Source organism: Pelmatolapia mariae, linkage group LG23, assembly GCF_036321145.2.
Source record: "Pelmatolapia mariae isolate MD_Pm_ZW linkage group LG23, Pm_UMD_F_2, whole genome shotgun sequence".
Lineage (NCBI taxonomy): Eukaryota > Metazoa > Chordata > Actinopteri > Cichliformes > Cichlidae > Pelmatolapia > Pelmatolapia mariae.
In genome coordinates, this window is record NC_086246.1 from 50,989,772 (window position 1) to 51,012,002 (window position 22,231).

The window sequence follows — 22,231 nt, forward strand, 5'->3', positions numbered from 1 at the left end:
TTTCCCCTCCCCAGTTTCCAGGTAAAAAAACCAGACAATCAAAAACACCTGTTGCGTCCGGCTGACCTGTGATTATCAGCGCGACCCGCAGTGCTCAGTATCATTAACCAGGTAACAACACCTCGGTAGGCCCGCACACAGCTCTGCTTGCACTTGTGAGCTCCAGCAGGTACAGGAAGAGCACGCGCGCAAATTTCCACCTGAACGCCAAACGCCTGCCTCTATCCGCAGAGAGATTCCCGCCTGCAGAACTTGTGTTATCCGCACAGCTGGAAACTTTGCCTGGGAATTTCTGTGCTCAAAAAATTTCAGTCATTGTTTCTGGTCGTGTGTGTAACTTCCATCCCGGCCTTTAGCGCAGGGCTGCCTGCCACATGGTTTGGAGGGATTTCTGTAAATCATCTGTTTTAAATCTGGGCTGCATAATTGAACTATTTCAGCGTCACTGACTGTTACACGAGCAGAGGCAACATCAGTGTCACCACTGTATCATTTAATTTGTATTAAAGCAGCACTACAACCTAACAGCTGCATGCTGGTGGGCCTGACCTCCTCATGCATCTGCTGTCCAAGCAGAGTCTGATCTCCAGAGGATTTTAGCGTTTCCTTTAAGAAGACTGCCCAACCTGAAGCTGATCACCTGTCCACAGCAGCAGCCGCTTTTCTGGCTGAGGTGTAGCTTCCAGTAGTTCAGTTGTGACATATCCCATGGAGGGCATGGCAGTGGTGTTACCACTTGCAGACAAACCTTCAGTATTTCAGGTATGTTGGTGAACCAGCTCTGTTCTCAGAGGAAGGGTGTGACTGTACTTTTCTTGAGAGTGGGACAATTTAATTAAAACTCTGACGATAAAAGGCAACCTGCTGCTGGCACTAAACACTTCACACAAGGACGTTATCGCACACTGAGCACATGACTTTAACATGATGAAAGGAAAAATGATTGCTTGTTTCCCTATGCAGCAATAAAAATAAAGCAGCACTTCCTGCTATACTGGTGTCTTCCTTTCATTTAGCATGGCTGAAATCACCTAAATGACACTTAAAACTTGAAGAGGAGGAGTGATACGAACAGTCACAGTTCAAACTGATTTTTTTTTTAAAGTGTCTTTCTAGGTGTAGTTTCTTGAAGTCTAAGGTTTCCAAGAGGACTCAAAAATCCAGAGGCTTTGAGCAGTTTCTGCCTTTGGAAACTCCAAACCTGTAGTACAGGTAACTCTGTGGTTACATGTGCCACGGTCAGAGGTCATTTAAGGCTTCAAACATTCTGCATTACGGGTTCTCCCACATCAGGCGGGCCCCAGAGGGGGTGACTGCAGGTCGTCATGAGCAGAGAGGAGTGAAACTAAATTCACTGAATATCTTGACCAATAAACTAATGTGTTGACCTTTAACACTAAATCCCCCCTGTATTCTTATTAATGACTAAAGCTGTGGGATGAAGTGGGCATGAGTGGCCTACAGCTTCACAAACACGTTGTATTCATGGTGTAAATGCTGATGCAATTTATTACATTTTGAGATGCTACAAGTAAAAGCAACTTATTAAATTCATTTTACTTTAAAAAAAAAAACAAGTCCAACACATGTTGATTCATGATTGGTAGATTGCATAAAGCCCTAAATCAAAGAAAACAGACAACACATGAAACTAAAGTCATATCTGAAGCACAACATACACAAATACACATCACTGTGATCTGTACCCTCACCAGCTGGAAGCACATCCACTAGGTGGAGCTCTCATCAAAGAATAAATTAGGGAGACCCACCACAGTGGGTGCGCTAGCTCTGCTACAACCACAACTTTTAATCCCCCCCAATTTGTAAAGTCCCTGAAAAACAACACGTATATGGCACATATCTCATTCTGTCAACAGCAAGTAGCACATACTATAATTCAATGATGGTTGCATGTTTGTTCAATGCACTACAGACGAGAGAAAACTGTTTCTGCGAACAGCACAGGGGCTTGTTCTCCACGCAGATTTATCATTTCAGCAACATTTATTACAAAGCAAAAACTCTACGCAGCACCAAATGCTCAATGAGTGAATCATTTTGTGGCAATCAGAAACATTTCAGCAATGTGCTCTTCATTATCCGTTTTTTTTTCTCATATAACCAAAAATATCAGGCCCTGAAGTATAAAACAAAACACTAGAATATCTCCTTTCTGCAAGCAGGAAGTATGAGACAGGAAAGTCCCGGAAGTGACAGCAGGGCAGCTTGGTCGATGAAAACTGAGGAAACAATGTGAGGAAAAAAAGAAATTTACAAAAATAAATATAAAGCTCCCTTTCTCAATAAAAACAACGAGCAGGATACAAGGTTTCATGGAGGGAGAACCGAACAGTTTCCACATGATTTGGTCTGACAAATGTTAAAAAACAAGAACGCAGCATCTGAGCATGAACTCAGGTTTGACACACAGGCAACATACATGCATTTCATTTGGTACTGGTTCTTTTATGGGCCAGCTGGAAATGACAAGCTCATATGAAATATTGGCAGAAGACTGAAATACTGTACAGCAGTATATATGAGCGAGCACATATTTAGTTTCTACAGAGAGAGATTATTATTGGCTGTTTGCAGCTTTAGCCCTTTCTGATAATAAAGAGGGAGCCAGTTAATATTGATACAGAGCTGAAATGCATGTACACATCTGTACACTCTCAGTAAGCATGCACATAGAAACAGTGAGTCATATACAGTCATACCACTACAGTTTAAGAAAGACGGGGTTAAGTGGAAAAAAAAAAAAAAAAAGCTCCCCTCACAAGCAAAAAACCGAAAACACGTCGAGCTGATCGATGTCCACGGATCGCCGCAAAGCTCCACCTCTTCTGCGCTGGAACAAGGTGGTAAACGTATGAAAGCCAGAGCTACCAGCACCGAAATCAAGGCTTATTTCTTTGTTTTATAATTGCAGCAAACAAAACAAAATATAATGCACCCCCTTCAGAGTCAAAGGCTGTGTGGCACATGGGCAGCCCTCACAGGGCCTCGCTGCACAGCACGGCGAGAGAACAGAGGTGCAGCACGCTGTAACGAAGAAGCTGCCACGTTGGTATCTAAGACACTGTAACAGCCACAGTGGACCAGACAGGCATGTCCCATGAAGAGTCTCGAGGAACTCTGACGGTTACATCCAGCAGAGGCTTTAAGCCCTTTGATGGCACACGATGACCACAGCAGGGGGGGGCAGTTCCTTCATTTACACAGCAAAGAATCATGGGAGATTTCTTTTGGCTAGGCTTAATGTCACGTCAGTTCAAAGAAATATGCAATCACATTTTACAAATCATTAAAAAAAAAAAGAAAAAAGAAAAAAAAAAAGAGATGAGTGTATTTCTAGCACTCACATATCCACTTCCTCAACTTTGGGCCAACTTAGGAGGATATTTAAAAAAAAAAAAAAAAAAATCCCACTGCCAACTCATGAGACTGTCCAAAGGACTCTGGCCAACAGAGTGTGAATGGGTGAAAATAAAAGATAAATACACACACACACACACACAGGAGGACTGACAGCACGTGTGGACACGGTCGAGAGCCTGAGTCACCGCTTGTGATAGGCACCTGAAAAAGATGGAAGAGACACAAAATGAGCTCCATATACTGCAGTGTAGGGCTGCCACCAACGATTGATAGTCGACGTAATCGTGACTAGTTGACTAATCGTGGCAGCCCTACTGCAGTGCAATTTATGCTGCAGTGTTTATGGACTCAAGTTTTCCAAGGTAGAGTTCAGGAGTTTATTAATATGAGTGATTCATTTCGTCACGAGAAACCAGCTTTGGTCGAACTAAACACCTTCAGCACTCTCACAGGTTCATGTAGGCAGTGCTAAGAAAATTAAAGGTAGATGTTCCTATTTAGACATTTGGCCAAAACAAACCACTTGGAAGAAATGAAGATTTTCATTTTAACATTGATGATGTCAAAGATGAGGCCCAGGGACCAGAAAAGACTGGACATCTGGACAGTAATGAAAAATGTAAACTTTAGACTTTTAACTGTTTTTTTTCCTACTGATAAATGACCATTCACACGGCACCAAAGTAATCAAGTAAACTTTGTTTATTTCTTCATTGTTCATTCCCAACTTCAAGCTTATTTTGATGCAAACATCGGGGAAAAATTTCAGTCGGGGTTTAAGCCACGCCATAGCACGGAAACTGCATTACTGAGAGTCTTTAATGATCTTCTCTCAATCGCTGACTCAGGGCGCCCTGTGGTCTTAGCTTTGCTCGATTTGTCCTCTGCTTTTGATTTGGTGGCCCATAGTGTCCTTTTAATGAGGCTTGAGCATCTGGTGGGCATCACGGGCTGTGCCCTTAGCTGGTTTAAATCCTATCTATCAGAAAGGTCCTTTTCTGTTACGATGGGTACCTACTCCTCCTCCATTGCCCCTGTCACCTCTGGTGTCCCCCTGGGGTCTGTGCTGGGTCCTATGCTGTTCTCTTTATACTTGTTACCCTTGGGCCGAATCCTTCAAAAATACAATATTTCTTTTCATTTTTATGCAGATGACATTCAGATCTATTTTGAACTGGCTGAGGATGTCACATCATCGTTGCAACACTTCTTCGATTGTATGAATGAAGTTAAAAACTGGCTGCTGAGCAATTCCCTCATTCTCAATGATAAGAAGATGGAAATTATAATCTTCGATAGTCAGGCTGAACTAAATGATATATTTGGGCCCTTCGCTGACTCTCTTTCTGATACCTGGGTGTTGTCTTAGACAGCTCCTTTAAGCTGGACAAACATGTTTCCTCTGTAGTTAAATCCAGTTTCTATCAATTACGTCTAATCTCCAAGGCCAAGCCCTACATACCACGTAAGGACCTTGAAAAACGTATCCATGCCTTTGTTACATCCAGATTAGTTTACTGTAATTCCCTTTATACTGGTCTCCACTCTGCCCTCATTCACAAACTGCAGCTCGTTCAAAATGCTGCTGTGTGCATCTCTTAACTGGGACTGGCAGGTTTGAGTCTATTACTCCAGTTCTTTCTGACCTGCACTGGCTCCCCATTAAATATCGCATTGATTTTAAAATCTTATTGTTCACTTTTAAAATCATAAATAACGCCGCACCCAGCTATCTTACTGATCTCCTCAGCTTTTATACCCCCAGGAGAGCGCATAGATCAGCAGGCCAAATGCTCCTGGTGTGACCTCGATCTCGGCTCAACACCAGAGGTGACCGAGCATTCGCCTCTATTGCACCCAACCTCTGGAATAATCTTCCTCAAGCTATTTGCGCGTCTGATTCAAGTCAATCTTTTAAATCTTGATTCAAATCTTATTTATTTAGCCTAGCCTTTCCGGCTTCCTAGAGCCTGCGTTTGTAATGGTACTGTATTTTATCGTTTTGCTCTGATTAAAGCTTATAATGTTTAACCTTCAGCCTTTGGCTTGTGCCTACTGTGCCTGGTGTATATTGCATAGTTATGTCTCCCACCTGTCAGTATATCTGTATCTGTAATTGCACTTAATTGATTCTGTGAAGCACTTTGGCACACCCCTGGTTTTGAAATGTGCTATATAAATAAAATAAACAAATAAAAAAACAAAAGATTCTTAGTTAAATAGTGTAGTATTACTAGTATATTTAGTTAACTAAACTTCTGAGCCAGTGTTGAGTTTGACAGCCCTGATCTAGACTGATGTATTTCTATCTGCAGATTCAACGTTAAGCCTTCCTTTCCAGAACATACGCAGCCAGGAACGCTGGGATTTCTGAAGAGACACAGCTATTAGAATCAAGCAGACTAAAGTGCAAAAACACCACAGTGTTGAAAAAGGACAGCAGCTGCCTTGTTTAGGATTTCATTTACCTCTGTAAGTCGGATCAGGTCTGGCCGGAGTGCGAGGGGCAGCAGGGTGATCTGGGTAGACGTAGCCAGGACTGACATTCTCATAGTCATGTGTGCGCGGCTGTGGAGGCCTGAAACACACGTGCAAAACATTAATTAATAATTTTCTGCTTCTTTACTGACTGGGCATTTCTTCTGGTGAGAGCCGTGTACCTCGGAGGCTTGTAGTTCTTTTGCCTTTGGTACTCGTACTCCTCTCGTGTCCTGGGCCGGACAACATCCTCGGAATTTGGCTGGAAACCAACAGAAATTATGGTTCTCGTCCCACAGAGGAAATACAGTTTTATATGGAAAGAAAAATCATAGCAGAAGTAATTCACCCAAAGCACGCATTTTAAAAATATGCACGGTCATGGAAAATTACCCTGTAGTCTCCCTCTTGCCGCCTCCTCTCCACTGCCATCCTTTCCATGGCCAGCCTCTCCCTCTCCCGCTCCTTCTCTTTCTCCCGTTCGCGATTCTTCCTGTACTCCTTTTTCTCCTGCTCCATCAGCAGTCGGGCGATTTCCTGGCAAAGCGAGGCGACTAGGTCATTTACCCCAGAATACTTCCTCGTCCTACATGTCGCATGACGTAACTCTACACAAGCGTCCCAGATGTCATCAGAGAACACCTGGTTCACATGAATCAGCCAAAGCGACACCTCAATGCTGCAGAGCATCTTTGCACGTAACATTTATCCTATGTTAGAGGAGGAGTTTCCACACACTCACCTCATCTTGTGCCACTTGGGCTGCACGCACATGCACCTGGCTCGCCTGAAACCAGTGAAAAGGTTACATTCTCACACAGACCGAGATGTGTCGTAATGTTGGAAATACACAAGAAAAACACTTTCAGTTTGGTTTTTGACATCAAGGCTTAAAGTTCTTTACAGCTTTGATAACAGAGTAAAATGCTTTACTGTCATTGGCTGCTCTGGAGCCAATCACGTTTCATCATGTCAAATCAAATAATCTACAACAAAAATACATTTATGGGCAGAATTATTCAAACCTTTTCATTTCTTTACAATCAAAAACTGATTTCTAAACAAAGAAGAAGAAACTCAACCACACACAAACCTTTAATTTTGCTCTTTGCTCACACTGTTTACTAACTATAAGCTAATGTGATTGTTCCCTGTACATCACGGTGTGTGCGCACATATGGACAACATGTATTTCTCTTCTGGTTTCCTTCCTGACCTTAATTTCCTCCTCTTGCAGTTTCCTGGCCACCTCCAGGTCCTTCAGCTCTTGCTCGCGCAGATCGAGCTTGGTCAAACCCTTGGTGGCCTCACTCAGTCCGTACTCAGTCTCTGGCATTACTGACCCACCGCCACGGTGCGCAATACGACCTGCAAAAGGCAAATCATGACTAACAGAGTAGGGCTGCGACGATTATTTATTAGGATTCGTTTCAGCAAAAGGAAATATCATCTTAAAGGTGCAATTTACACAATTACAGAATAATGTAAAGTTTTTATCATTTTTCTTGATAAATTCAAATGATTTATGGATCAAAATCATTTGTCTGTTGAAGGATCAATAATTTGATGCCACATTCACACAAAAATACATTCAGCAGCAGATGGATTAAAGCCAATACACCTTTAAAAAAAAAGGGCTGCAGTGCATCTCCACTGGTGTTGTTTGCTGTGTTTGGGTTTTTTAAACCTGTGGCAGATCTCAGATCAGTTAAAACAATGAAAATGGTAAAGTTTAGCTTGTTCAATTGACAAGAACACACAACCAGCTCTGAAGCCCTTTATCAAGGAAACATTTGAGCTTATCAAAGCTCATCAAGCTATAAGAAAGCACACAGCACACGCCTCCCTCCAAGCACAGAGACACAATAAGAAAACTCCACACAAGGCGAAATCAATCATTGGAATCAAACCTGTTAGAAATCACAACATCGCTGTCCTCCTCATGAAAACAGTGAAACTAACATGTGTGTTAGCGACTGCTGTTAGACTGACCCACCACCTCAGACTGCCACAGAGGAAAGGTTTAGCACACCACACCCCCCCCCCACAGAGCCCAGAGGGAGCTCGGGGTGATACCTGTCTCTCCGCTGGGTTGACTATGACTGCGTTCCCTGCCACGACCCTCCCCCTGTTGGAGGTCCCAGAACTCCCTGCTGTCTCCTCTGCCTTCATCGCCCCTATGATCTTCAAACAGCTCATTGGGGCTGGACTGGACACGGTGCCGTCCCCCGGTCCTTCTCTCTCTCTCAAAATCCTCCTCTTCCCCCTCCCAGGAAGCCCTCCCTTCCCTCAGCCGGCCCCGGCTGTGTGCTGGCTCCACAAAGTCCTCTTCGAGTCCTCTCTCCCTGCTCCGGGTTCTTGCTCTTTGTCTTCCTTTATCTCGATGTCCGTGTCCCTCTAGCTCTCTGTCCAAACTTCGTCCTCTGTCTCTGGATCTTTCTCCGTCCCGCCCCTCTGCTCTTCCCCACCTGAGGTCCTGGTCTCTGTCCCTTCTCCGATCTCTGTCCCTCCTCTGGTCTCTTGCAGTATACCTCTCATATTCCGGTTCTCTGCCTCCGTCTCGGTCGTACTGCCTGTTCTGCTCTCTGACCCACGTTTTGTCCCTCTCTTTAGGAAGTTGAACTGGAGGTGGTCTAGCTGGTCTCTCTTTCCTCCTCACCACTCTCTCTGTGTCCTCGTACCCTAAATCCCTGGCTCTGCCAGTCTGTGAGGGCTCGTACTCTGGATACCTGTCCCCATGCTTGCCTCTGTTGGGCATCAGGTGCTCAGGAAAAGGATCTGCGTGCCTGCTACGGCCTCCTTCTCCCAGCAGATAGCCCTCTGGGTATCTGGAGCGACCACGGGGTGCTGCAGCATCCAGTTTTGGGTGTCTGCTCCTTTTAGGTTCTGTTGAACTATAATCTGGAGAGTAATCTCGACGTGAGCTCACCGGAGCATCGTATCGCCCGGGGGACGGTGGTGTGTGATGTCTGGGTTTGTCCAAGTCTAGAGGTCTTCTTGCAGCTGAGCAAAGCAGAGTGAGAAGGCACGATGATGATGATGATGGTGGTGGTTGATGAAAACAGGGAAAGTTAACAATAACAGACAGGTGTAATATAAGTCAAGACAGTTAGTGAGCACCGGGTTAGATACAGCACCTGTGAGGAGAGCAGTGGTTAGAAGAAAGAGGAAATGCAGAAGATGATATTAAATGAACCAAAACGTCCCGTAAAAGTTGTTACGGTTGGAAAATTAAAATGTTGCTAAGACAGCAACAGCGAGTGTTAGCAGCTATCAGACAGTCTGACTGGATATAAAGGCACTCGGGACTCATGATGGGACATCAACCAGTATATGATGTTTTTAAATGGTTACAAATGAAAACCAGTCTTTCCCCACACAGTCTACTTCTCCATTGCACTCCACATACCACTGCTTTTATAAATACAGATGCTGCTCTATGGACAATCCTACTCTCAAGAATCCTGCTCATGTTGGTCACTTTATATCACTCATACTGTAAATTGTAGATTTAGCCTGTTAGTGATCCTTTTTACCTTAAACTGTATATTTGTTCCTTACTCTTCTTATATTTATTGTTGTTTTTGCACTGAATGTAACTGGAGCCTCGTCGTCTCGTCTCTCTATATACTGTATAGAGGTTTACTTTGACTTTACTTGAGTGTGCTACACTAGTATATTTGGCACTCCTCTTTCTCTTATTTTCAGCTGCTGCTGACTACACAAACACTGGGTGCTTTCCTGTGTAGCAGCAGTGCTCTCTGGTGCCGTGATTGGGCCGACTTTATCTCTGGTGTCTGAAACGGAGGTTAAATAGTTTTGTTCTGCTCCAGAGATCTGCTACAAGCTGACGGGTCGATGCATGCAGGCGGAGAACTGTTGAACGCATTACTGTGCGTTTACAGAACGAGTAGTTAGAGTCCATCTGCAGGACGAGAGGCTTACAGCAGACAAAAACCTGACTAGTAATAAACTGCTTGGTCATTAGAGTATATGTTATATACAGTATTATTACTAACAGTATATTGACTTAAGAAAGCGTCCCTGTGTGTGAATACAAACACCCGCCCCCCACCACCATGAGAACAACCAACATGTGCAAGAAAACCAAACTGCAGACACACCAACAAAGCAAACTGATGGTCTGAGCACGTTCACCTTTAAGAAAACCAGTTTGTTGGGAGTCGACATGTGGCTGAGAAATGTTTGAATGAAAACAAATGAAAAGAAACGCACAGCGAGGAACAAAGCTCAGGCCAGTCCTCGCTGCACTACCAGTCAGTGCAATGGCATTCCAGTTATCCAACCAGCAGCAGGGAGGTACAAGCAGAGCCTGATACCTGCTCAGACTCCCACGGGCGTTCGCTGTTTGCTCACCTCGTCTCATTTTAAAAAATAAAATATTCTCCTATTTTTTAACCTTTCATTCTACCCTGTAGAGACAGCTGTTCTGCCCGCTGTCGGTTGTGACGAGAAGCAAAATGTTTTTGTATGTCAGAGAGAGAGAGAGGAACCTTTGGTCTGACATCATCACAGTCACAGGTACAAACACCCAGTGGTGACGTTACAGGTGAGCAGTTACATACCTTCTCACAGTCTGCAGTCGATACAGAGAACAAGCAGGTGGACTGACAGCGAGAGAGGCTCGCCCGTCCCAGTCTGTGCCGACAAAGCGCCGCTGTCTGACTGCAAACACTGAAACTATTCAAATCAGCTTCTGTGACAGTTTAAATGAACAAACGAGCACAAGATAAAAATCACTCACGAGCACTTTAAGTAGAAACTGTGATGTGTGTGTTGAATTTTTGCAGAGCACCAAATTGCTAGAAAACCAGACAACACACACTGATTTTTTTTCTGTTGACTAAAAGGACAAAAAAGGATTTTCCTTTCTGCTTCCTATGTAGGAGTGACACCACTGCAGTGGTTTAGTGTTATGAGTCAATCTCAGAAAAAAAAAATCCAAAAGGGTTCAAATGGCAAAGCTGGTCGTCAGCGTGTCAGATTAGATTTAGCAGCTGCAGAGAGAAAAGCTGAGCTTTTATTAGGAACAGGAAATTTACTTCCTCCTACACTTACAGTCACAACTGTGGTTCAAGACCTGCGACCGCACTAATGCCTCAACAAGACGCAATAAGAAACGGCCGCAGCGCTTCAGGCACAGAAGCAATCGTGATGGCCTGACATTTTGGATTAGGACTTGCAGCAAAGCTTCAATTTTTCAACATGAAACATAAAATTGTGACACTGAGCTACTAACACGTTTTAGAAGCCCCAAAAAACGCTAAAAACACGTTTTTTTAAATACATCATCAGGAGTAAATCTAAAATTGCGCTCCTAATTCATTAAATGCCAACTCTGGTACAAAAGCACTGCATCTTCAGACTCAAGCAGCGCTCTTCACTGGGAGTAAAAGGACGAGTTATTTCTCTGCAGGAACACGCAAGCCTTCCTTCAGGGTTAATCATGTGCTTATAAATGCATTCCAAAATCTTCAAGTCAGCAACAATCTCCATGAGTGTTAGAGACACGCCCACCGCACTCAAAGCTGGAGACAAAACCAAACCCAGCACAGAAACAGAGACGGATCATCTCCCATGGCCTTACTAATGAGTTTATATTCTTCTGTGAAAAGCTGTGAGAATTACTCTCTTTAATCCTTGAAAGAGTAGTTGTCAAACAGCTAACAGATCATCTGCAGAGGAATGGCTTATTTGCAGAGTTTCAGTCAGGTTTCAGAGCTCATCACAGCACAGAAACAGCTTTAGTGAAGGTTACAAATGATCTTCTTATGGCCTCTGACAGTGGACTCATCTCTGTGCTTGTCCTGCTAGACCTCAGTGCAGCGTTCGATACTGTCGACCATAATATCCTATTAGAGCGATTAGAACATGCTGTAGGTATTACAGGTACTGCACTGCAGTGGTTTGTATCATATCTATCTAATAGACTCCAATTTGTGCATGTAAATGGAGAGTCCTCTTCACACACTGAGGTTAATTATGGAGTTCCACAGGGTTCAGTGCTAGGACCAATTCTGTTTACATTATACATGCTTACCTTAGGCAGCATCATTAGAAGACATAGCATACATAGTCACTGCTATGCTGATGACACCCAGCTCTATCTGTCCATGAAGCCAGATAACACACACCAATGAGTTAAACTGCAGGAATGTCTTAAAGACATAAAGACCTGGATGGCCGCTAACTTTCTGCTTCTTAATTCAGATCAAACTGAGGTTATTGTACTCGGCCCTGAAAATCTTAGAAATATGGTATCTAACCAGATTCTTACTCTGGATGGCATTACCTTGGCCTCCAGTAATGCTGTGAGAAACCTTGGAGTCATTTTTGACCAGGACATGTCCTTCAAGGCACATATTAAACAAATATGTAAGACTGCTTTCTTCCATTTGCGCAACATCTCTAAAATTAGAAATATCCTGTCTCAGAGTGACGCTGAAAAACTAGTTCATGCCTTCATTACTTCCAGGCTGGACTACTGTAATTCTTTATTATCAGGATGTCCTAAAAACTCGCTGAAAAGTCTTCAGCTAATCCAAAATGCTGCAGCAAGAGTCCTGACAGGGACTAGAAAGAGAGAGCAGATTTCTCCTGTTTTGGCTTCCCTTCATTGGCTTCCTGTTAAATCCAGAATTGAATTCAAAATCCTGCTCCTCACTTACAAGGTCTTAAATAATCAGGCCCCATCTTATCTTAATGACCTTGTAGTACCATATCACCCTATTAGAGCACTTCGCTCTCGCTCTGCAGGCTTACTTGTTGTCCCTAGAGTATTTAAAAATAGAATGGGAGGGAGAGCCTTCAGTTTTCAGGCCCCTCTTCTGTGGAACCAGCTTCCAGTTTGGATTCGGGAGACAGACACTATCTCTACTTTCAAGATTAGGCTTCAAACTTTCCTTTTTGCTAAAGCATATAGTTAGGGCTGGACCAGGTGACCCTGAATCCTCCCTTAGTTATGCTGCAATAGACGTAGGCTGCTGGGGGATTCCCATGATGCACTGGGTTTTTCCTTTCCAGTCACCTTTCTCACTCACTATGTGTTAATAGACCTCTCTGCATTGAATCATATCTGTTATTAACCTCTGTCTCTCTTCCACAGCATGTCTTTATCCTGTCTTCCTTCTCTCACCCCAACCAATCGCAGCAGATGGCCCCGCCCCTCCCTGAGCCTGGTTCTGCTGGAGGTTTCTTCCTGTTAAAAGGGAGTTTTTCCTTCCCACTGTCGCCAAAGTGCTTGCTCATAGGGGGTCATATGATTGTTGGGTTTTTCTCTGAATCCATTATTGTACGATCTACTGCACAATATAAAGCGCCTTGAGGCAACTGTTGTTGTGATTTGGCGCTGTATAAATAAAACTGAATTGACTTAAACATCATTAGAACTACAGTAATACAAGTTTGCATATAAAAACATATGATTATTGATTTTTGGAACACACGCGCACACACAGTGTGAACAAACACGGACTTAGAAGTGACCTTGAAGCAAACTGAAGCAGGACTGTGTGTTATACCTGAGATCACTTTCTTATTGTTACGCTTGTCCACGTGTCAATCTTACTTCATTGTGCTTTTCTTTAACTCAAACTGTTAAATGCTCCTGCAGGCCGCTCATACAACGGTCAGCCGTTTTACAGATAGAAAACTAGCTTTGCTCCGACAGCCATAAGTCAACATAAATGAGGCATTTACATAAGTCAGCGGTGCTCTCCTCACCTCCATGATCCTCAAAGTAATCTTCATCAAAGCGCGTTTCCAGCTGCTTATGTCTCCTCCTGTCCTCTTTCATCTCCTTCTCCTGCAGCTTACGAGCGATGGCCTACAACAAAACAACGCAACAGTAAGCATGTCGTCCCGCATCAATATAGAAATGTCCCACTTAGACAAAGGTCATATTTCTTTGGGTGCACGTACAGTAGCTCCCTTCTCAGGCCAATTAGCACATGCTTCGTACACCTTATGGAGCACGTAGGAGGCGATCTGACCCAAGTTAGCTCACTCTGACTAATCTAACACATAAACAGTGTTGCTGAAAGCAGCTCTGTGTCCCCTCTGATTGGGAAACAGAATCTAGGATTTCTCAGCTTTCCCCATTTATCAACAATATAATTGTAATGTTAAAAAAAAAGAAAAAAAAAAAAAAAGGTCATAATTACTTAAAAAAAACCAAAAAATGTGGAAACAAAGGCGCAATGATTGGAAAAGAATGACCCGCCCAAAACAGGAAGACTAGAAACAACTGAGGGGTAGAAACAAGCAGCACTGTCCTCACGTCCACGTCTGCTTCTTACCGCATCTTTCTCTTCTTGCTGTCGCTGTCGCTCTGCCTGTCGGACCAGTTCCTCCTGAATCTCCTGGGCGATCTCGTTATCTTGCCGCTCACTGGGGTTCACATGTGTTGTAAGCATGTACGAAGAGAAGAAGCAGGAAAATGTTACAGCAATAGGAAACTATATACATCAGGTAGGGATGTAATGGAAGAACATTTTTAAATTCACAGCTTTGCTTAAAGATGCATATTTATACTGACACATTTGTTAAATAAGCATTATTACACTTTTTAAGTCTCAATTATTCTGACGACAAACTCACACACTGGTGCTGAAACCGGCTCTGGTACTACACACGTTAGATTGTTGTGTATATAAAGGTTTAAAAACCTCACTGACTTCAACACTGTGAAAATGATACGCTTTTTTGTCACTTACAGTTTTCAGTAATTCTGTTTCATAAGAGAAGTCAACACCCGAACCCTCAGCTTTGAAGTTATCCAGCATGTTGTGAATGATGGTCAGTGCGCCTTAGGCAGGAGCAGGAGGAGCTTAGCTTACTGCAGTGTTGATCTCACTAGCGCCTTGGCTCACTCTCATCTTTGAAGCTGCACGATTTAGTCAAAAACACCATCTGCCTGCAGGGCTGGTGTGTGAAAATCATTACAGTGTGTGCAGACGCACCTGAGTGTGAAATCTTACTAACAGGAGGAGGAGCTTATCCAACCCACGTACCTGGATTTGACCCGAGCGGTTAACGGCTTAGGATGAATTAAAGTGGCACATGTAAAATGGTAAATGGCCTGTATTTGTATAGCGCCTTACTAGTCCCTAAGGACCCCAAAGCGCTTTTCATCCACCCATTCACACACACACTCACACACAAACAAACTGCTGCACCTGAGCGTCTTGAAACAGTACGTGCTGAGAAAGCAGTGATGCTGTTTAGTCCAGTGTCTAAGTGGCGAGTGTGGGATAGACGGCGGTGTGAGCTTGGAACAAGACCGGCAGCACCGGCCTGCATGCATCGGTGAGGCGTCTGGCCTCGCACCCAGGGAGTGCGATCCCTCTACTCGAGCCCTCCATGTTTGTGTGCGTTTAAAATAAGTGGGCTCTGTGAGTCAGCGCTTTCATGTTGATTAAAACTGCAGAGCACAGAGAAAGACTCCAAGTGCCTTTTTGCACACTTGGGATGCAACTCCCACTTTGGACTGAAACAGAGACAACAGAGCTCTCTGCTATGTTCAGGTCAGCGGAGCCAGATTTATGTTTCTGCATCAGGCCACTGTGGTTAGTAAGTGTACACGCTGCATTGCTTTGGACATGCAGTTGGAAGCAGCCCAAACCCCTCGGGGAATATAATTATACATCAGCGGTGACAAAGACACCACATAGACTCCATAACAACTGAAGAAGATCTGTTTATGCCGTTTGTTTCTGCTTCTGCATGTTTATAAAGCAGGATAAAGACTGTGAAAGCATTTTGTAGGTTAGCATGAGTCTCCTAACACAGATATAACATGTCTTTAGCACAGACCTGTTAAGAAGTCTGTTACATCCTACGCCTAATTGATGCATGGCTCAGCAACATGTCCTCTTAAATAATCTGAAAACCAGCTGGTCAGCAGAACCAGCTCCAAACCTCATGATTGCTCCTTGACAAAAACAAGATTGAAAGCATACTGAATGACAGGCTCTTCTCATTTATAACAATAACAGTGTTAAACCTACTCTGAATAATCACTCAGCAGGAGTCACCTAGAGCGCTGCGCTGGCTGACCTCGCTGCTGAAGCACAAATCTGTCTGAGGACGGGGTTTGGGAGTAATTACATGAGATTAGACTAATTGGAAACAGATGCCATCATCAAAGTAACTAATAACGCTCACAGTGAGTACTGCTGAGTAATCTGATGGCTTTAAAAGTCCTCGAGGTGCATCAAGTGCTTTATTTCAAAAACCAAACACATCCAACCAGCAGATTCTTATTTTTCTACTTGGACAAATGTTGCTAATTTATACAACTATAACCAGGCGCATGCTTTTATGCAATTGCTGACTTTAGTATGACTTTTCATTAGCACGAAGCTCAATGAATAAATGTGCTCAATGGCATTATTGATTTTGACTTTTTCAGCAGCTGATCCATCAGAAACGTCTCCAGTAATTACTGCTCTTCTTACATTTAACAGGTGTGTATGAGGCTGACGTGTGAGGGACACCTACATGTCAACGTTCTCTTTCTGAGTCTTGATCTTGGCCCTCTCATCCTCCTCCTCTTGGAGCTTCTTGGCCACCTGCAGGTCGTTCTGCACCAGACGGCTCTTATAGACATTGGAGGCCAAGTGGCTCTCAACTGTGGACACACACACACACACACACGCTTTACTATCAGTGAGATAAAATAAATGTTGAACAGCAGAGTTTATTTACACATCTACACTTCAGCGTCTGAGGAGCACTACTGTTTAGATGATCGGCTGAGGACAAGATAAACGCCGAGGACGCGGCCGTTTCAGCCTCTGCTATTCAACAGAGTGCGCTCTTAGTCACTGAGGAATGAACGTTGGCAGCTGAGGCGTCGTTCCAAGGTTGTGTGACGGCATGTCGTCGACCATAACAGATGAGAAATCCTGCTTGCTGACGCACTTCTAGCACTTTGTAAGCAGAGCATCACTCACTCGCTCAGTTCTGTTTCACTTTGTTATTGATCCGGGACAAAATTACATTTGGCAATTTGTACGCGAGGAGCTCCATAAGGTTTCTGTTTGTGATTGGTGGGATGGAAAGAGGAAACCATGTCACAGCTGTGCCAACATGATAAAGAGTCAAGGGACTGACATCGATTTTTGGGGGGGTTCTCCTAAATGACGCTGTGATTAATTTTTCACGTGCTGACAGCCCATGAAAAAAAAATAAGTCTGAAGGTATAACTGAAGTCACACCGTAAAATGAAGGACATTTATCCACTGCCATGTTTGCCATGTCAACAGCAATCTGGATTCATCTTTCAAGGAAACAAAACGGACTTTGTGAAATCTGTTCACTTCATAAAACACATCCTCTGAAGAGGCCTTGGGTCATTCAGGAAAAGAAACAACGCTGAGCTGTGTGAACATCAGACACACGAGTGGAAATCTGCACGGTGAAAAGAAGCAAACACAGAAACAGAAGATGCCAAGTGCTGACACGGCCTTGGAGAAATGTTTCCATGTGACATTTGGACACTTTGCTGTTCTGCATGCTCAACATTTTGAATGGAAACAAAAGCCAGCTGTATCTGCTCATCAACACAAACTCAATGTGCTTAAAATCTTCTTTTGGGACGCCATCTGCTGATGTGATCCATGAAAATAAAAACAAGGGGGGGGGGGGGGCACTGCATATTTAGAGGACTACTGAAATATATTAAATGGCATCCTCCCTTTTGACTTCCAGGGTCAAAGGTGAAAGAACATTCTGCCAACACAAACCTGATCAGTTATTGTGGCAACAAAGGAGCAAATGGAAATGAGCCTTGGTTGTAGATCTCTACAGCTTTAAAAGGGCAGACCCGAGCACAATCACATTCATTACAGCTAATCTGCACTGAGGGTGTGGCTGGATGACATCTGCCTTCCTCTTATTTAGCAGAGCTCGTGGCATAATTTACCCTTATATGGTTTTACAATTGAGGAAACAAAAAGACAAGCTAGTGTCCTCTACAGCAGCGCGTTCTCTCGGTTCACACTCTAAACTTAGTGCAAACCAAAGGTTCACCAGACTCAATAATAATACAGCAGTGGCCCATCTCTGATGCTTCTTGGGGTTTTTTTTTTTAAACTAAATGCACAGAAAGAACCTGAAAAAGACGTTGATGTGAGATTTCAACAACTTATCTTGATGCAATTACAAAAAAAAAAATAATAATAATACAGCAAATGAGGGAACGTAGCCCTCTATAATGACTCTAATTACTTGCATATGTGCTCACATTAAAGTACCAGCTAGCGTAAAAGGAGACACAGATGCAGTGTGTTCAGCTCTACAATCAGAGCTTTCTGTGCTACAGCTGCTGCACACAAAAAAGCCACATCACTGCTCTGATACAGAGCTTTGTGGCGTCCCGCAACATGGCTCGACTAATTGTGTACCAGGGTTTATACGGGCTTAATCAGACTGCAGCCACTGACACCGCGCTCTGCCCTGCAAAAAAGCCAAGTGGAGCATTGTGGGCTGCATGCATGCTTTTACTGCTACAAATAAAACATAATTCAAAGCTTGATTTTTAGCAAAGTGATACCAAATGATTTAGGAAAGGAACAATCTGCAGTTACATAAAAAGCCCAATGCAGACAACAGTGCAATAATAAATGGCACCAAGTGTTTAAACAGACTCTCCACATACAGACCTCTCTGTATAAAGTTGGATTTCTGTCACGTGAATAAAGCAGCCAAGCTTTCTTCTGCCTGAACACAGTCAGGGAAAGCAAACGTCTGAAGGAGGGAGCCACTCCTCCGTGAAGGCAGCACTGTTTGTGAAATGCTTGTTTTACCCGTGACACTCCTCAGAAGTACAAACTCATTTTATCAAGAGTCAAGCTGAATGTGAGAATGGATGAGAACCACTGCCTTAAGGTAAAAATACTGGGATTAGGATGAAGAAAAACCCCCAAACATGACTAATGTGTAGATGCTTACTTTCTTGTTCCTGGAGGTTATAGGCCAGGGAGTGGTCCTCCAGCACGGCGAAGTCTCGGCACACTAAAGAAAGGAAGAACAACAGGATTCGTTTAAAAACGAGTGCTGGAAAGTGTAGCAAACGTTACAATCATTCAAACAGCCCCATGTATTCAAACAGAGCTATGCTACCAGGTAAACACAAGCTTGAGGAAGAAGAGACGTCAATTTGAATCGGACTTTTCACGGTTTCCCGCGTTTAACATCTGGAGCGTCTTCCCACACAACAATAAAAATGAATTTAAAGTCTATGACGGAAGGCAAAGTTTCAGAATTCCACCAACAGGGAATCAAATGTGTCACGATACTGAGAAACTACTTTTAAAACTGTTTTTTTTTTTTTTATCCGATAAGCTGAGCAGAGTGCTTCACAATGAACACCACAGTGCAGCACATCATTCTTAGTTACACAAAGTGATTTTAGATCATGTCTGACCTTCTGGAATTGGTTTTTGGATCTGAGATGAACTGAAAGTGAATGAGGAAGCGCTCTCTGCACTCAGACTAAAAAAGCGCTCAGGGTTTTTTTATCTTGACAAGTTATTTTAAGGTGAGAAGAAGTGAGAAAACGTTTTGTTGCTGCCCTGAAGTGCAATTCAAAAGGCAACATATGTAAAGCTCATCTAGTAGAAAACACATCCCAAAGACAGTATAATGAAGCGTGTTTGTATAGCCAAATAAGCTACAGTAAGTAAAGTAAGATTAACCTGAATTTTCTATCTAAGCCGAGTTTTTATGACGCAGGACTTTTTTCCTGTCATTTTCAGGCCTGGCCAAAGACTAAAAGTCCACCAGCCACAATCTCAGCTCTGTAGAAAGAGAAAAAATGTTTTCTTAAAGAAAAAAATATGAACTGCTCATTTTCCATATCTACACAACAAATCTAGAGCAAACTTTCCAGGCTTGGTTTCGGTATCACTGGTGCTGCCAAAAGATTCATCCTGAAAACAACAGTTTCGGCTGGTGGAGTAGGTGGGGATTTCTTCCTCAGAAACCCCCCCCCCAGCACCAAACGCCATCCTGACACATCCACCTGATCCTTCTCAACGACGCACACAGCTCGTGTCTCTTCATGTACATTGCTCCAGATCTTCAACAGCAGACGGTTTCCTGTTAAGAAGAACTAAGGAGGCGGTTTTAGGCCTTTCTCACAACCTCAGCTAAACATGACTGTGGACTTAAAAGTTCTGTCAGCGTAGCTTAACTACCCCTACTTAGCAGCAGTACCATAGCATCATATAAACAGAATATTCTGTCATGGCTTCATCCAACAGAAAGCCTTCAGCAGTGTGGAGCTGACACCAGATCGCTTCAACAAAGCAAAAGCAATCTGGCATCATACACATTCACCAGTGTCGATCAGTTTGTGGAGCTCTCTTCCTTACCCACACACGGTCTCCTCACCCCTGCCAAGCTTATAGCCCAAAGATTACTTCATCCACATGAAATATTAATAACCAGTAACTGCCTGTGACTGTGTGACTGTAGAGATCGCTGTGAGGGAATCGATCACCGTTAGGCAAACGCACTTGATAAATCATCCAAACTGCCTTGTTGTGCACGATGGCTAATGACAGATGCTTTGAAGGAGGATGACACCTCCACCTCCACCAGGCATTTTCTCAACCATATGCTTAATCTTCTTAGCAAAGAGATTGTATCGTGGCTGCTGCAGCTTTAAGTGTCAACAGTGCTTCAACAGTTGCTTTTAAACAGACTTCAGAAGAATTCAGCACAAGTGAAAGAAGGGTTACAGCTGCACTCACGGTTTAGGTTTTCACACCATCATTCATTTCAGGACCTGAAATAGAAAATAGGTCTAACATGTGTGCACTATGCAAATAGATGGACACTTCTGCGTTTAATAAACCACAAGAACATCTAAATATAAGTAAATATTTCAAGTTCATTTCTGCACCTCATTGTTTTTACTGTTTTCTAACTTTTACAGCAGTTTTGTAGAGTCCATCCCTTCCCAATGCAGACTAGACAAGCAGTGCAGGATTCTTCTCTCTCTGACCAGAATAACAAACATCCTTCCCAGCAGCTGCTTCACACTAACAGGTCCTTCCCACCAGCAAAGCATCCCATCCATAATGCTTTTCCATACAAACACCCCCGTTTCCATTCTGCTTTTCAAATCCACAAACAATAGCAGACCTAGTTCTGGGTGTCTATGTGGCAAAGAGCTCGTGGGATTCATATTCTGAACAGTCATAACAAGCAGGAGGAAATGGCACCAGAGAATATGAGACGGGGGCAAAACAACAAACAAAATTCAAACAGAGCTTGTGTTCAAAACTCTGGCTGGACCACATACCTTAAAACAGGAAAACAACTCAGGTGACAAAGTTACAAGTCATGTAAACACAGCAGCTTGCCACACAGCACATTTCACCAGCCCAGCACTGTGTTTAATATGAGGAGGATCTCACTGTGTCAACATGTACACAATACATAAAACGGTGTTTCCCACTGTAAACTTGTCTGGATGACACCTGCACCCAGACTGACCATCTAACTCCAGCCTGAAAAGACCAGTAAGTGTGCTAGCATCCACTAGCAGCGTGTGCTAAGAGCCACATTAGCCGTAGTGCATGAGACAAACAAATAAACACCTGCGTTTACTCGGTTAACATTAGCCTCGCTAGAGTTATCCTAACGTAACAGGCTGGCTGTTTAAGAGCTAGCTTGCTTTATATTTTTCCAGGAAACATGTTATGTGGACATTACCCTCTTTCACTCCAGGTAGTTTATTCTGGTCGATGCTAACGTTACATTCAGCCATGTTGTCACGGATAATAAGTAAAAAAAAGAAAAAGAAAAGAAAAAACCCGTTGACGGTGAATTACACTTCAGCGTTTCTTCCGAAGGTTAACGGCAGCCTGATTGATCGCCTTTACTCATAAACCCGATTGATGGTTCAGGTGCTGGACGACCCTTTGATTAGTTTCGGTAACCACCCTCTCCTGATACGTCGCCGCTGTAATTGCCAGGCTGTTACTCTGCTGTAGCTAGCCTGTCAGATTGCTAGCGTCCCTCCCTCCTACACCCGGCCAACGGAGTAAGAGGATACTTCCTGTCTACATTTTTCAGAATAAAAGACCAGCTTTCGCAAGACTTGCGCAGGAAAAATAAATCAATTCAATTTAATTTAATTCAATTCAATTCAATTTTATTTATATAGCGCCAAATCACAACAACAGTCGCCTCAAGGCGACTCTCACACACACTCAAATAAAAAGAAAAGAAAATCAAAGTGAAGATTGTTCAAGAGTTCCCTTATTTATTTATTTATAAATATTAATTAAAAATATTTATATATTCGTGACACAATAAATAAACAAATACAACT

General features: G+C 43.3%; 1 protein-coding gene across 5 annotated transcripts in view; it reads right to left on the reverse strand.

The window, feature by feature from the left end:
* Positions 1–1,489: 1,489 nt before the first annotated feature.
* ccdc50a (coiled-coil domain containing 50a) overlaps positions 1,490–22,231 on the reverse strand; it is a 31,693-nt gene continuing 10,951 nt past the window's right edge. For 4 of the 5 annotated variants that reach the window (XM_063467901.2, XM_063467902.2, XM_065469779.1 and 1 more), the window contains 10 exons: positions 18,838–18,900; positions 16,384–16,513; positions 14,181–14,271; positions 13,606–13,708; positions 7,079–7,230; positions 6,605–6,649; positions 6,256–6,399; positions 6,045–6,124; positions 5,853–5,962; positions 1,490–3,585 (listed from right to left, as the gene is read on the reverse strand). In XM_063467901.2, coding sequence (XP_063323971.1) covers positions 3,566–3,585; positions 5,853–5,962; positions 6,045–6,124; positions 6,256–6,399; positions 6,605–6,649; positions 7,079–7,230; positions 13,606–13,708; positions 14,181–14,271; positions 16,384–16,513; positions 18,838–18,900 — 938 coding nt within the window. In that variant the 3' untranslated portion in view covers positions 1,490–3,565. Of the gene's footprint in view, positions 3,586–5,852; positions 5,963–6,044; positions 6,125–6,255; positions 6,400–6,604; positions 6,650–7,078; positions 7,231–13,605; positions 13,709–14,180; positions 14,272–16,383; positions 16,514–18,837; positions 18,901–21,609; positions 21,890–22,231 lie in introns of those variants that run through there. The other variant, XM_063467900.1, reaches the window with a different exon arrangement.